General features: G+C 51.4%; 1 protein-coding gene across 1 annotated transcript in view; it reads left to right on the top strand.

Moving 5' to 3' along the window:
• The window catches only part of LOC126092259 (sodium-coupled monocarboxylate transporter 1-like), a 196,587-nt gene that overhangs the window by 45,279 nt on the left and 135,926 nt on the right, over positions 1–15,382 (top strand). The window contains exon 6 of the mRNA XM_049907769.1: positions 3,509–3,576. Coding sequence (XP_049763726.1) covers positions 3,509–3,576 — 68 coding nt within the window. The remainder of the gene's footprint in view (positions 1–3,508; positions 3,577–15,382) is intronic.

Genomic DNA, 15,382 nt, shown 5'->3' with positions numbered 1-15,382 from the left:
GAGTAGAGATGATAGCTCCACCAGTGCATTGGCCTTTTATAGCGTGTGTACGCGATGCTACCGTTATTTGTATATGGGCGTATCTCTATCCCATGACTTGTCAGCTCAGCGTAAATACGTATCGCAAGGCAGCACTGCGTCCAACTTTTCGTGTGCCGCCAAGGTTAAAGTATACCGTGCACTGCAAAATTGTGGTACGCAAAACCGACGTCGAAGTAACTGTGGTGTATCATAGGCGCCGCACGGGATTAGCTGAGCAGTCTAAGGCGCTGCAGTCATGGACTGTGCAGCAGGTCCTGGCGGAGGTTCGAGTCCTCCCTGGGGCATGTGTGTGTGTGTGTTTGTCCCTAGGATAATTTAGGTTAAGTAGTGTGTAAGGTTAGGTTCAAATGGTTCAAATGGCTCTGAGCACTATGGGACTCAACTTCTGAGGTCATTAGTCCCCTAGAACTTAGAACAAGTTAAACCTAACTAACCTAAGGACATCACACACATCCATGTCCGAGGCAGGATTCGAACCTGCGACCGTAGTGGTCTCGCGGTTCCAGACTGCAGCGCCTAGAACCGCACCGCCACTTCGGCCGGCTGTGTAAGGTTGGGGACTGATGACCTTAGCAGTTAAGTCCCCCTAGGATTTCATGCACATTTGAACATTTTTGTATCTCAGGACATAGATGCCAGGGACCAACGAAGGCTGAAGACATGTGTACAGGTGAATAGACGTGCAACTATTGAGCAACTGACGACCCAGACGAAGCAAAGTGCTACCTAGAGTGTCTCCTCATCGACTTTTCGGCGAAAGTGTCTGCATGTGGGCCTCTGCAGCAAGTGCCTGGGTGATGTACACATGCTGATTGCTGTTCATTGGCGACGAAGGCCGGAATTTGTACCCCTGTACCACAAGCGGACGTTCACTGAGTGGTGACATGTGACAGTTTCACATGAATCACGTTCTACGCTCCATCGCACAGATGGCCGTCAGTTTGTACGACCCTGCAGCAATCGTCAGAAGAGTCCAGGCCGGTGGAGGGAGCATTATGATCTGGGGAATGTTTTCATGGTATTCCATGGGTGATTTAGACATTCTGAAAGACAGAATGGATCAACACAACCATGCGTCTGTTCATCCCTACATGCAGTTTGTTTTTTCCTCGGCACGATGGCACCTACCAGCAGGTCAATGCAACGTTTCATACAATCTACATTGTACGAATACATGCGTGATTCGAAGAACACTAGGATGATTTTACCGTCTCCCCTGGCTACGAAACTATCCGGATTTAGAATCAAACGAGAATCTCTGGGACCGTCTCATCGGGCTGTTCGTGCCATGGATCCTCAAGCGGGAAATCTAGCACAGCTTACCACAGCACTGGAGTCGGCATGGCTTCGCGTCCCTGGCCGCACCTTCCGGAACCCCAGGGACTTCCTTCCTGCGTCTACGCGCTGTAAAAGGTTTATGACAGATGGTCGCATTAACGTGACCAGACAGTGTATATGCAGCTAACAGTCACCTGAAAAAAATATTCGATGTCATGTTGCGCTATCCTTGCTTCCTTCAGGATTTCTATTGTTGACTGCTATATTGTATTGCTTCAGTTTTTGCTTTACTTTCGTAGAATAACATAAAATGTCTGGTCGGTCTGCTTGGTTTCATTCTTTTAATATGCCCATAAAATTGTCGCCTGGATAGAAAGCGAATAAATGTTGATACACTTTCCAATTTCTTTGTTTGCCCTTATTCTACACTCATGGAAATCGAAAAAAGAACACATTGACACCGGTGTGTCAGACCCACCATACTTGCTCCGGACACTGCGAGAGGGCTGTACAAGCAATGATCACACGCACGGCACAGCGGACACACCAGGAACCGCGGTGTTGGCCGTCGAATGGCGCTAGCTGCGCAGCATATGTGCACTGCCGCCGTCAGTGTCAGCCAGTTTGCCGTGGCATACGGAGCTCCATCGCAGTCTTTAACACTGGTAGCATGCCGCGACAGCGTGGACGTGAACCGTATGTGCAGTTGACGGACTTTGAGCGAGGGCGTATAGTGGGCATGCGGGAGGCCGGGTGGACGTACCGCCGAATTGCTCAACACGTGGGGCGTGAGGTCTCCACAGTACATCGATGTTGTCGCCAGTGGTCGGCGGAAGGTGCACGTGCCCGTCGACCTGGGACTGGACCGCAGCGACGCACGGATGCACGCCAAGACCGTAGGATCCTACGCAGTGCCGTAGGGGACCGCACCGCCACTTCCCAGCAAATTAGGGACACTGTTGCTCCTGGGGTATCGGCGAGGACCATTCGCAACCGTCTCCATGAAGCTGGGCTACGGTCCCGCACACCGTTAGGCAGTCTTCTGCTCACGCCCCAACATCGTGCAGCCCGCCTGCAGTGGTGTCGGACAGGCGTGAATGGAGGGACGAATGGAGACGTGTCGTCTTCAGCGATGAGAGTCGCTTCTGCCTTGGTGCCAATGATGGTCGTATGCGTGTTTGGCGCCGTGCAGGTGAGCGCCACAATCAGGACTGCATACGACCGAGGCACACAGGGCCAACACCCGGCATCATGGTGTGGGGAGCGATCTCCTACATTGGCCGTACACCACTGGTGATCGTCGAGGGGACACTGAATAGTGCACGGTACATCCAAACCGTCATCGAACCCATCGTTCTACCATTCCTAGACCGGCAAGGGAACTTGCTGTTCCAACAGGACAATGCACGTCCGCATGTATCCCGTGCCACCCAACGTGCTCTAGAAGGTGTAAGTCAACTACCCTGGCCAGCAAGATCTCCGGATCTGTCCCCCATTGAGCATGTTTGGGACTGGATGAAGCGTCGTCTCACGCGGTCTGCACGTCCAGCACGAACGCTGGTCCAACTGAGGCGCCAGGTGGAAATGGCATGGCAAGCCGTTCCACAGGACTACATCCAGTATCTCTACGATCGTCTCCATGGGAGAATAGCAGCCTGCATTGCTGCGAAAGGTGGATATACACTGTACTAGTGCCGACATTGTGCATGCTCTGTTGCCTGTGTCTATGTGCCTGTGGTTCTGTCAGTGTGATCATGTGATGTATCTGACCCCAGGAATGTGTCAATAAAGCTTCCTCTTCCTGGGACAATGAATTCACGGTGTTCTTATTTCAATTTCCAGGAGTGTATTATCATCTTAATCTATTTGTTCCTTCTTCAGTATAATTTGGATCTAATATTTCCTTGATTACCTTTTGTTAGCCGGCCGCGGTGGTCTCGCGGTTCTAGGCGCTCAGTTCGGAGCCGCGCGACTGCTACGGTCGCAGGTTCGAATCCTGCCTCTGGCATGGACGTGTGTGATGTCCTTAGGTTAGTTACGTTTAATTAGTTCTAAGTTCTAGGGGACTGATGGGCACAGATGTTAAGTCCCATAGTGCTCAGAGCCATTTGAACCATTTGAACCTTTCGTTCTCTCTGATTATCATTATCATTTTAGTATTGTTATCACAATTTTCTTTTATTTTTAGTTACTGGCGTCGATCTCCGCATCATTTCTCCTGTAGTCTGCATTGTCTGCATTTTCTACACATGTTTGGTAAGTTTGCCTCCAACTTCTTCATTTAAGCACTAGTGTACGAGGATGTGATTTGAGACTTTCTCGGCGTATTCCATTCGTGAAATCTTCTCGGGTGATCAGCCGAGTAAAGGCGTCGTCTTCTCGCAACGTTTCGTACCCATCATCTTCAAGCGAAGTGTCGAGATGCTGCTCTCTCTCTCATCTTTTGCTTTCCCCTCTTTGGGGAAGTGTGAGGGGGAGTCTGTAGCCTTTAGGCTTTTACTCCCCTGTGAAAATGTGTGTGTGATTTTTCTGTAGTTTTTGGTGTCTGTGATTTCTGATGATTGTTGTGAGTGTGTCTGGTACTTGCCTGAGGTGGGCGAGAAGTTTGTTGTTATATGGGAAGGAACAGGATGATGGATTTGGTGTAGGGATTTTCTCTTCGACTTAGTCGTCGAAGATCGTCATAGGGCGCTTGTGTTTATCGCGGGACATGTCATACCGACCTAGGGAGTGGATGAGTGCGTTTCTGGATCTGGAAGAACCCTCATAGAAGGCCCTTGCCAGATCCTGGAAACGCTTTCTCAGGAGTGGGATTTCGGCTGCGGCGTGCAAGTCGTCTGTAGGGAATCCAAGAGGTAAGCGCAGAGCCCTTCTGAGGGCGCGGTTCTGCAGCCTCTGGAGTTTGTCCAGGTGCTGCTTCGCCGCGTATCCCCAGACAGGGCACGCATACTCCATTACTGGCCGGATTAGGGCCTGATACACATTTAATGCTAGTGGGCAGGGAAGGGAGCTTGTTGAGTTCAGGATAGGATATAGGATGGACATTCTGGCGCAGGCCTTCCTGTGGACCTCGTCTATGTGGGGTTTCCACGTAAGACGAGAGTCCAAGGTTACGCCAAGGTACTTGGCGGTTCTGCGCCAGGGGAGTTGGGTTCCATTTAGGTGAAGGTGTAGGGGGGGACGTTGAGGAGGATCGCGCCTTCCGAGCCTGCGGGTAATCAGCATTGCCTGCGTCTTCTCAGAGTTAATGGTGATGCGCCAGCGACGGGCCCAAGTTTCTGTGTTATCTAAAACCTTTTGTAGCCTACGGATGACCAGGTCCTTGTTTGCGTTTCTCGTGTAGAAGGCTGTATCGTCAGCGTACTGTGCAGTGTGCACCAGGGGGGCCGTTGGTGTGTCCGCAGTGTACAAACTGTACAAGACGGGCCCCAGGACCGATCCCTGTGGCACCCCAGCACGAATTCGCCTTCTGGTGGAGGTGGCAGTTTCTACTTTGACGGAGAAAGTCCTATTCGTGAGGTAGCTCTTGATCAGCTGAACTATGCTCCCGGGAAACCCTTGTGTGTACAACTTGTAGAGTAGCCCTCTATGCCATACTGAATCAAAGGCTTTGGCTACGTCCAGTAGCACTATCCCGCAGTAGCCTCTGTGGTTGAAGCCCTCTGTTGCTGCTTCAACCATTCTCATGACCTGTTGTGGGGCAGAGTGGTTCTGTCGGAAGCCAAATTGGAAATCCGGCAGAATTTGCTCTCTGGTAATATGTTCTTGTATGGGTCTTAGCAGGAGGCGCTCATAGATCTTGCTGAGAGTTGGCAAGAGGCTAATCGGCCTGTAGTGCTGCGGGAACAGAGGGTCTTTCCCTGGTTTGTGTATCGCGACCACCTCCGCATGTTTCCAGCAAGCTGGGAAAACACGGGATCGAGTAATCTCGTTGAGGACGTTCGCGAGGTGTGTGATTGCTGTGGGTGGGAGTTTTTTGACTAACTGATTTGTGACACTGTCGTGCCCTGGCGCCTTTTTTGTGGGGAGAGACCTGATTACTCTTGCCACGTCCTCTGGGGCAAAAAGTATGGGTTCGTCCTCTGGGTCCTCCTCGGCATTGAGGAAGACAGCCAGTTGACGACGGACCACTCTTTCATGCTCGTCATCCTGGGGTTCTGCCGCTTGGAACTGCTTCTCGAAGGAGTCGGCGAGGGCGTTGGCCTTTCCAGCATGGCTGTAGACCAGTCCCCGCTCGCCATGCAGTGGCGGCATCCTAGCGCGTCGTTTTGTAAACTCTCTCTCTCTCTCTCTCTCATCTTTTGCTTTCCCCTCTTTGGGGAAGTGTGAGGGGGAGTCTGTAGCCTTTAGGCTTTTACTCCCCTGTGAAAGTGTGTGTGTGATTTTTCTGTAGTTTTTGGTGTCTGTGATTTGTGATGATTGTTGTGAGTGTGTCTGGTACTTGCCTGAGGTGGGCGAGAAGTTTGTTGTTATATGGGGAGGAACGGGATGATGGATTTGGTGTAGGGATTTTCTCTTCGACTTAGTCGTCGAAGATCGTCATAGGGCGCTTGTGCTTATCGCGGGACGTGTCATACCGACCTAGGGAGTGGATGAGTGCGTTTCTGGATCTGGAAGAACCCTCATAGAAGGCCCTTGCCAGATCCTGGAAACGCTCTCTCAGGAGTGGGATTTCGGCTGCGGCGTGCAAGTCGTCTGTAGGGAATCCAAGAGGTAAGCGCAGTGCCCTTCTGAGGGCGCGGTTCTGCAGCCTCTGGAGTTTGTCCAGGTGCTGCTTCGCCGCGTATCCCCAGACAGGGCACGCATACTCCATTACTGGCCGGATCAGGGCCTGATACACGTTTAATGCTAGTGGGCAGGGAAGGGAGCTTGTTGAGTTCAGGATAGGATATAGGGTGGACATTCTGGCGCAGACCTTCCTATGGACTTCGTCTATGTGGGGTTTCCACGTAAGACGAGAGTCCAAGGTTACGCCAAGGTACTTGGCGGTTCTGCGCCAGGGGAGTTGGGTTCCATTTAGGTGAAGGTGTAGGGGGGGACGTTGAGGAGGATCGCGCCTTCCGAGCCTGCGGGTAATCAGCATTGCCTGCGTCTTCTCAGAGTTAATGGTGATGCGCCAGCGACGGGCCCAAGTTTCTGTGTTATCTAAAACCCTTTGTAACCTACGGATGACCAGGTCCTTGTTCGCGTTTCTCGTGTAGAAGGCTGTATCGTCAGCGTACTGTGCGGTGTGCACCAGGGGGGCCGTTGGTGTGTCCGCAGTGTACAAACTGTACAATACGGGCCCCAGGACCGATCCCTGTGGCACCCCAGCACGAATACGCCTTCTGGTGGAGGTGGCAGTTTCCACCTTGACGGAGAAAGTCCTATTCGTGAGGTAGCTCTTGATCAGCTGACCTATGCTCCCGGGAAACCCTTGTGTGTACAACTTGTAGAGTAGCCCTCTATGCCATACTGAATCAAAGGCTTTGGCTACGTCCAGTAGCACTATCCCGCAGTAGCCTCTGTGGTTGAAGCCCTCTGTTGCTGCTTCAACCATTCTCATGACCTGTTGTGGGGCAGAGTGGTTCTGTCGGAATTGCGGGATTCCAAGCTGTACTAAGTTGGAAACCAGTGTCTCGATTGATCAGGTTGCTGTTCAACCGAATTTCTACAGCCTCTTTGAAAACCGAATCCCAAAATCCTTTAGCGTCACACAGCTTCTTCGTACCCTCAAAGAGGAAGGTGTTTCCTTCGTTAAGGCTATGTTCCGCAATCGCCGATTTTTCTGTCTGACCAAGGCGTACATGTCTAATGTGTTCCGAGCGCCTCTGCGTGATGCAGCGCTGCGTTTGTCCGATGTATTTCGTACCACATTCACATTCAATACTGTATACGCCCGGAGTCTGCAGTCCTAGGTGGTCTTTGACTGAGCCAAGTATGTCCTTAATTTTACTTGGGGCATGAAAAATTGTCTTGATGTTGTGTTTCTCCAGAATGCGGGCAATCTTGGCTGTTGGCGGTCCCGCGTATGGTAGAAATGCCAGGCATCTGGTCTCATCATCTTCTTCCGGTGTGTCTACCTTCCTGCTCTTGTGTAGGGCGCGCGAGATTTGCGTCTCATTATAACCGTTGCTGCGGAAGGTCTTCCTTAGGTGTTGTAACTCTGCAGGTAGGCTGTCGTCATCACAGATAGACTTGGCCCTGTGCACAAGTGTGTTAAGCACTGAGTTGCGTTGTGCCGGGTGGTGGCAACTCTGTGCATGAAGGTATAAATCCGTATGTGTCTTCTTCCTATACACAGCGTGACCCAAGGTGCCATCAGGGTGCTTCTTGATTAGAATGTCAAGGAAGGGCAAGCTTCCGTTTTCTTCCACCTTTACTCGGCTGATCACCCGAGAAGATTTCACGAATGGAATACGCCGAGAATGTCTCAAATCACATTTAACATACCTCTACGGGGAGGATATCCATCGCAGCTACCAGATGCTACAGAAACTACGACTCAAGGCGGGCAAGCTGCTTAGCAGACTGGCCTTCTTACAACGGTGTCGAGACAAAGAAGTGTTGCCGAAATTTGCCAACTTGCGGCACCCTGTTAGCACGACAAGATCCAGACGCATACTACAACGAGCCGGTGCGGCCCTGGTGCGCGAACACATACGGGTCACCATGCAGGAGTTAGATAAGAACGCAAGGATGCTGCTTACTCAACACCTTCGATTGGCCTTCTATCTCCCACCACACACATGGGAGTGGATCGACGGAAACACATATGCAAGCAGTGAGATCCACAAGAGAAAAGCCACGGAAAAACAATGTGGCAAGTTCACCAGACTGTCTGGAGCCCGGCAACATGCCGACCACACAACCAATGCCAAGACTGTCATCAATCTGGCAGGCAAAGAACTGGACGAGACCACAATATCAGTGCTGTCGGGAGGACTTAACTTTGCTCCAGTACCCAGGACACTACCTAAGCGAGACATTATCAGCAGCATCGAGCAAGCCGTGCGCGGCCTCCCTACGGAGGCAGCTGAGGAAGTTAGGAGAGAAACGTGCAGGGTCCTGGAGAAGGCAAAAATGCCCAAGAACAACATAACGTCTGCTGAAAGGAAGGCTCTTAAGGCCCTACGTGCGGATGAGGACACTGTCGTTCTAGCTGCTGACAAAGGCAATGCCACGGTGATACTGAGGAAAGAAGATTATTGGCAGAAGATAAACTCACTGCTACAAGATACTGCCTACAAGCAACTGGACAAGGACACGACAGCCTCCGTGACTCGCAAGACCATCGCCTTGCTCAATGACTCTGGACTGGAAAAGGACGTCATCAGGAAGCTGTACCCCAGAGCACCGGCACCACCACGGATATATGGGCTCCCTAAGATCCACAAAGACGGAGTTCCATTGCGACCCATAGTGAGCACCATCAACTCACCGACATATGGTTTAGCCAAGTACCTAGCACAACTGCTCAAACCGATCGTGGGTCACTGTGAGCACCATGTCAAGAACTCGGCGGAGTTTGTGAAGGTACTACAAGGCTTTCGCCTGGATAAAGAAGATCTTCTTGTCAGCTTTGACGTCACCTCACTCTTCACACGAGTACCGCTGGAAGACTCCCTAGCGCTGCTCGAAACACGCTTTAGTGAGGACACAATAAAGCTGTTCCGGCATGTGTTAACAAACACCCACTTCAAATGTGGAGGCAAATTTTATGAACAAGTGGATGGTGTAGCCATGGGGTCCCCCTTAGCTCCAGGCATCGCTAATCTTTACATGGAGCACTTTGAAGACATAGCTCTGGACACCGCCCCACTGAAACCTAAAGCCTTCCACAGATATGTGGATGATACTTTTGTCGTTTGGCCACATGGCAGAGAGAACCTGCAAGACTTCCTGCGACATCTGAACAGCATACACAACAACATACAATTCACTATGGAGGTGGAAGAAAACGGAAGCTTGCCCTTCCTTGACATTCTAATCAAGAAGCACCCTGATGGCACCTTGGGTCACGCTGTGTATAGGAAGAAGACACATACGGATTTATACCTTCATGCACAGAGTTGCCACCACCCGGCACAACGCAACTCAGTGCTTAACACACTTGTGCACAGGGCCAAGTCTATCTGTGATGACGACAGCCTACCTGCAGAGTTACAACACCTAAGGAAGACCTTCCGCAGCAACGGTTATAATGAGACGCAAATCTCGCGCGCCCTACACAAGAGCAGGAAGGTAGACACACCGGAAGAAGAAGATGAGACCAGATGCCTGGCATTTCTACCATACGCGGGACCGCCAACAGCCAAGATTGCCCGCATTCTGGAGAAACACAACATCAAGACAATTTTTCATGCCCCAAGTAAAATTAAGGACATACTTGGCTCAGTCAAAGACCACCTAGGACTGCAGACTCCGGGCGTATACAGTATTGAATGTGAATGTGGTACGAAATACATCGGACAAACGCAGCTCTGCATCACGCAGAGGCGCTCGGAACACATTAGACATGTACGCCTTGGTCAGACAGAAAAATCGGCGGTTGCGGAACATAGCCTTAACGAAGGACACACCTTCCTCTTTGAGGGTACGAAGAAGCTGTGTGACGCTAAAGGATTTTGGGATTCGGTTTTCAAAGAGGCTGTAGAAATTCGGTTGAACAGCAACCTGATCAATCGAGACACTGGTTTCCAACTTAGTACAGCTTGGAATCCCGCAATAACTAAAATTAGAAGAGAACGCTCCGGCACGAAGACGGTAGCGGTCAAAGACGTAGTAGGAACCGGCAGGGACTCGACGCCCGGTCCGCGCCGCGAACCTCCCACCACTGGCGCGGCGGCCGATTCCGCAGGTACCTGATTGGTCGGCGGCCGGGATCAGTCACCGGTCCAGGAGCCTTTATAGGACCGCGCAACACAGCATCTGCTTGCCAACAGCTGTGGCCTCCTTGCTGACCATATCCGTAACCTAAATGGCAAGCAGAAGCCCAGTCAACCGACAAAAATCCTTCCCAAACCCGCAACTGCCACCCAACCCCCCACCCGATCCCAGTTCCTTAAATCCCCCCCACTCAAGTCCACCACATCCAAGCAGCGGCGTGTGAGGAAGGACAAGAAGGAGAAGCACTCCAGGGGGAAAAAGCACTCCACCACCACCACCCCAGCCACTTCCACACCCTCTGAGGAGCCTGCGGCCCCGACAGCACCTGCCGTCGTCCTAGGAGGGGACCAGGAAACACCAGCACTGGAAGGGAACCGCGTAACCGGGCAGGACTCGGATGGTTTCGTGCTGGCGAAGAAAACGTTTCGCCAGCCGAGGCTTCCACCGGCCAGGGGAGTGGAACCCACCCCGAACAGGTTCCAGGCGGTGGCCGATGAGCCAGAGACACCACATGACACAACAACACAAACACAAAACCAGGTCACCCACCACCTCCCTCCGATCGTCGCGGAGTTCACTCGGAACTACGAGGAACTCTTCGAAATGTTAAAGACAGCAATCGGGGGAGGAAATTTCAAAGCAAAACCTGCTGGTGGTGACAAGATAAAAATAACACTACTGACACTTGAACACTACACCACAGTAAAAACACTTCTCAACAGCAATAACATACCCCATTACACTTTCCCCACAACAAAAACACGCAACAGAAACATTGTAATCAGGGACCTACCGAGACGAGTGGCCCCCCAGGCGATCAAAACAGACCTGACCGCCCAGGGGTACATCGTCAAGGCGGTCCAACAGATGGGAAACATAGGCAGCAAATGGCCCCTGTATCAGGTCACACTGCCAGACGTCCCACAGAACAAAAGGGACATTAAGACGATCCTGGCGGTCCCTGTGACCACTGAACCACTGCGCCGCAAAAACAAGACGGTGCAGTGCTTCAGATGCCAGGGCCTCAACCACATTGCGGCACACTGCTCAATGGCAGTGAGGTGCAGAAAATGCGCCGAGGCCCATGATACACGAACGTGCAACATAAAACACACGGACCCGCAAATAAGGTGCGCGCTGTGTGGCAAAAACCACACAGCGGGTTACCAAGGTTGCGAGGTCCATAAAAGACACACACAGCAGGCAAAGGGCGCAAAGGCCGCCCCCCACACACGAAAAGAAAACACCACGAACCCATCCAGACACACAAGAAACCAAAACATAACACACACAGACAAGGCCTGGGTAAAACCAAGGCCAGACACACCAAGGGCAACATATGCGGAAGTGGTTTCTCCCCCGAGGAACCACGAAAGCATTGCCCAACCACCACAACATCAGACACCAACACAAGAACAACACCGGGAAATACACAGAAACAACGACCAGGTCCTCCTTGACGGAGGGGGCCCTAGGAAACCCCAGACACACTTCCCCCCCATGGATCAGTTGTTAGGCGTAATGGTGCAGACCATGAACCTCGTCATGGAAATGATGAAGGAATTCAGGGAAGCCCAAAAGCAGAACACACAGATCCTCGCTGCCCTTCAGGCAACAGTCCAGCAGTCGCTCCCCTCTGCGACTTCCTCAGTAGTATCAAAACCCCATCATGGATAGACGACCAAACATCCAAGGCCTGACAATGTGCGTCTTTAACGCAGACGGCATTGTTAAACAAGAGGTCGAGTTCAGAGAACTCATGAAGGAGTTCTCCATCGACATATGCATGATGGGGGAAACCCACCTAAAACCGGGAATAAAAGCGACAGTCCCCAACTATGTTAGCTATCGCAAAGACAGGCCAACCCAAGGCGGAGGGGTGGCCATATACATAAAAAGAGGGATCCCCCACCACCAGGTATTCTTACCAGCTACCAACAAAATTGAAGCAGTGGCGGTGGAAGTAACCACTGCCACTGGACCCCTAACAATTGTTGCAGTCTACCGACCCCCACAAGACCAGATAGATGAGGGAGACATAGCTGCTCTAGGGCAAATTGAAGGCAAACTCGTAATAGGGGGAGACTTCAATGCCAAACACCCTGACTGGAATTCTAGAGTAACATCCAGAGCAGGCGCCAAACTGCAACAACTAGCGCGCACCCACCACTTCGAAACATGGGGTCCAGTCGAGCCCACACATTTTCCGAAAAACGGAAGCAGGCCCGATGTGTTAGACATAGCTCTCACTAGGAGGATCGCAGGGTTTGTGACCGCAAGGACAATCAACAGAATGTCCTCCGACCACAACCCAGTGATTCTGGAGGTCGATGTGGGAGAATGGGTAGCACTCCCACGGTACCAGACGTCGTACAAACGTACAGACTGGGAGCGATACCAAGAAACTGTCGCCTCTGATATCGCTCGCGCTCCGCCACCTACTGCCGAAACAGTAGAACAAGCGCTACAAGACCTAACAGGCAGCATCTTACAGGCAGCGGAAGAAGCCACCCCTCCACAAAGGGATGGCCCACCACCGCAAATACAGCTCCCGGAACACTTGCTACCTCAAATTCGACATAAGAACAGAGTAGCAAAAGAGTGGAAGATCACCAGAAATCAGGCCACCAGGAGGCTGCTCTATCGTCTACAGAGAGAACTGAAGGTAGCGCTCAATGAGCACAGAAACCAGCAATGGCAAAACCGCCTCACAGCTCTCAAAGTAGACGACCACACACTATGGCAAGCGACAAAACAGTTTACAAAACGACGCGCTAGGATGCCGCCACTGCATGGCGAGCGGGGACTGGTCTACAGCCATGCTGGAAAGGCCAACGCCCTCGCCGACTCCTTCGAGAAGCAGTTCCAAGCGGCAGAACCCCAGGACGACGAGCATGAAAGAGTGGTCCGTCGTCAACTGGCTGTCTTCCTCAATGCCGAGGAGGACCCAGAGGACGAACCCATACTTTTTGCCCCCGAGGACGTGGCAAGAGTAATCAGGTCTCTCCCTACAAAAAAGGCGCCAGGGCACGACAGTGTCACAAATCAGTTAGTCAAAAAACTCCCACCCACAGCGATCACACACCTCGCGAACGTCCTCAACGAGATTACTCGATCCCGTGTTTTCCCAGCTTGCTGGAAACATGCGGAGGTGGTCGCGATACACAAACCAGGGAAAGACCCTCTATTCCCGCAGCACTACAGGCCGATTAGCCTCTTGCCAACTCTCAGCAAGATCTATGAGCGCCTCCTGCTAAGACCCATACAAGAACATATTACCAGAGAGCAAATTCTGCCGGATTTCCAATTTGGCTTCCGACAGAACCACTCTGCCCCACAACAGGTCATGAGAATGGTTGAAGCAGCAACAGAGGGCTTCAACCACAGAGGCTACTGCGGGATAGTGCTACTGGACGTAGCCAAAGCCTTTGATTCAGTATGGCATAGAGGGCTACTCTACAAGTTGTACACACAAGGGTTTCCCGGGAGCATAGTTCAGCTGATCAAGAGCTACCTCACGAATAGGACCTTCTCCGTCAAAGTGGAAACTGCCACCTCCACCAGAAGGCGTATTCGTGCTGGGGTGCCACAGGGATCGGTCCTGGGGCCCGTATTGTACAGTTTGTACACTGCGGACACACCAACGGCCCCCCTGGTGCACACCGCACAGTACGCTGACGATACAGCCTTCTACACGAGAAACGCGAACAAGGACCTGGTCATCCGTAGGTTACAAAGGGTTTTAGATAACACAGAAACTTGGGCCCGTCGCTGGCGCATCACCATTAACTCTGAGAAGACGCAGGCAATGCTGATTACCCGCAGGCTCGGAAGGCGCGATCCTCCTCAACGTCCCCCCCTACACCTTCACCTAAATGGAACCCAACTCCCCTGGCGCAGAACCGCCAAGTACCTTGGCGTAACCTTGGACTCTCGTCTTACGTGGAAACCCCACATAGACGAAGTCCATAGGAAGGTCTGCGCCAGAATGTCCATCCTATATCCTATCCTGAACTCAACAAGCTCCCTTCCCTGCCCACTAGCATTAAACGTGTATCAGGCCCTGATCCGGCCAGTAATGGAGTATGCGTGCCCTGTCTGGGGATACGCGGCGAAGCAGCACCTGGACAAACTCCAGAGGCTGCAGAACCGCGCCCTCAGAAGGGCACTGCGCTTACCTCTTGGATTCCCTACAGACGACTTGCACGCCGCAGCCGAAATCCCGCTCCTGAGAGAGCGTTTCCAGGATCTGGCAAGGGCCTTCTATGAGGGTTCTTCCAGATCCAGAAACGCACTCATCCACTCCCTAGGTCGGTATGACATGTCCCGCGATAAGCACAAGCGCCCTATGACGATCTTCGACGACTAAGTCGAAGAGAAAATCCCTACACCAAATCCATCATCCTGTTCCTCCCCATATAACAACAAACTTCTCGCCCACCTCAGGCAAGTACCAGACACACTCACAACAATCATCACAAATCACAGACACCAAAAACTACAGAAAAATCACACACACACTTTCACAGGGGAGTAAAAGCCTAAAGGCTACAGACTCCCCCTCACACTTCCCCAAAGAGGGGAAAGCAAAAGATGAGAGAGAGACAGCATCTCGACACTTCGCTTGAAGATGATGGGTCGAAACCCTTCGAAACGTTGCGAGAAGACGACGCCTTTACTCGGCTGATCACCCGAGAAGATTTCACGAATAGTGTACGAGGGTTGTTCAATAAGTAATGCCCCACATTGTTTTTCTCAGAACATATTTATTGTTAAGAGTCAGAATTTGGTGACAATATAAATCAAAACTAGACATAGTTGTCTCACTGGGAATTCCGCGATCGTTCATTAAGTAAAATATGGAGTTTCAGTCTTCGATCGCAATTCTCTATTTTCAATTACCGGTTTCGGGCTAGCTGCCCATCTTCAGATCTGTTAGACAATGTTAAAAATGTAATTAATAAGAGAGATACAGTTAGTGAAAAAATATCTTAGTTTACAAAAAGAAATTTTGGAACATATAAAATGCCAACATACCATATGTTGTAGTTACAGAGTAACTTGTCTGTACAGAACACACAGTTCACTGTCATAAGTAAAGTAAATTTCAATCTGTTAAAACATTATATCGCAGTATTTAAGAGTAACCTGATTGGTAACAGTAAAAAGTGCCCTCTACCTATAACAATTGTGC

This window comes from Schistocerca cancellata, chromosome 7, assembly GCF_023864275.1.
Source record: "Schistocerca cancellata isolate TAMUIC-IGC-003103 chromosome 7, iqSchCanc2.1, whole genome shotgun sequence".
In the NCBI taxonomy this organism is placed as follows: Eukaryota; Metazoa; Arthropoda; class Insecta; order Orthoptera; family Acrididae; genus Schistocerca; species Schistocerca cancellata.
The sequence above is the reverse complement of the archived record's forward strand: the minus strand, read 5'-3'. Positions and strand labels throughout refer to the sequence as shown.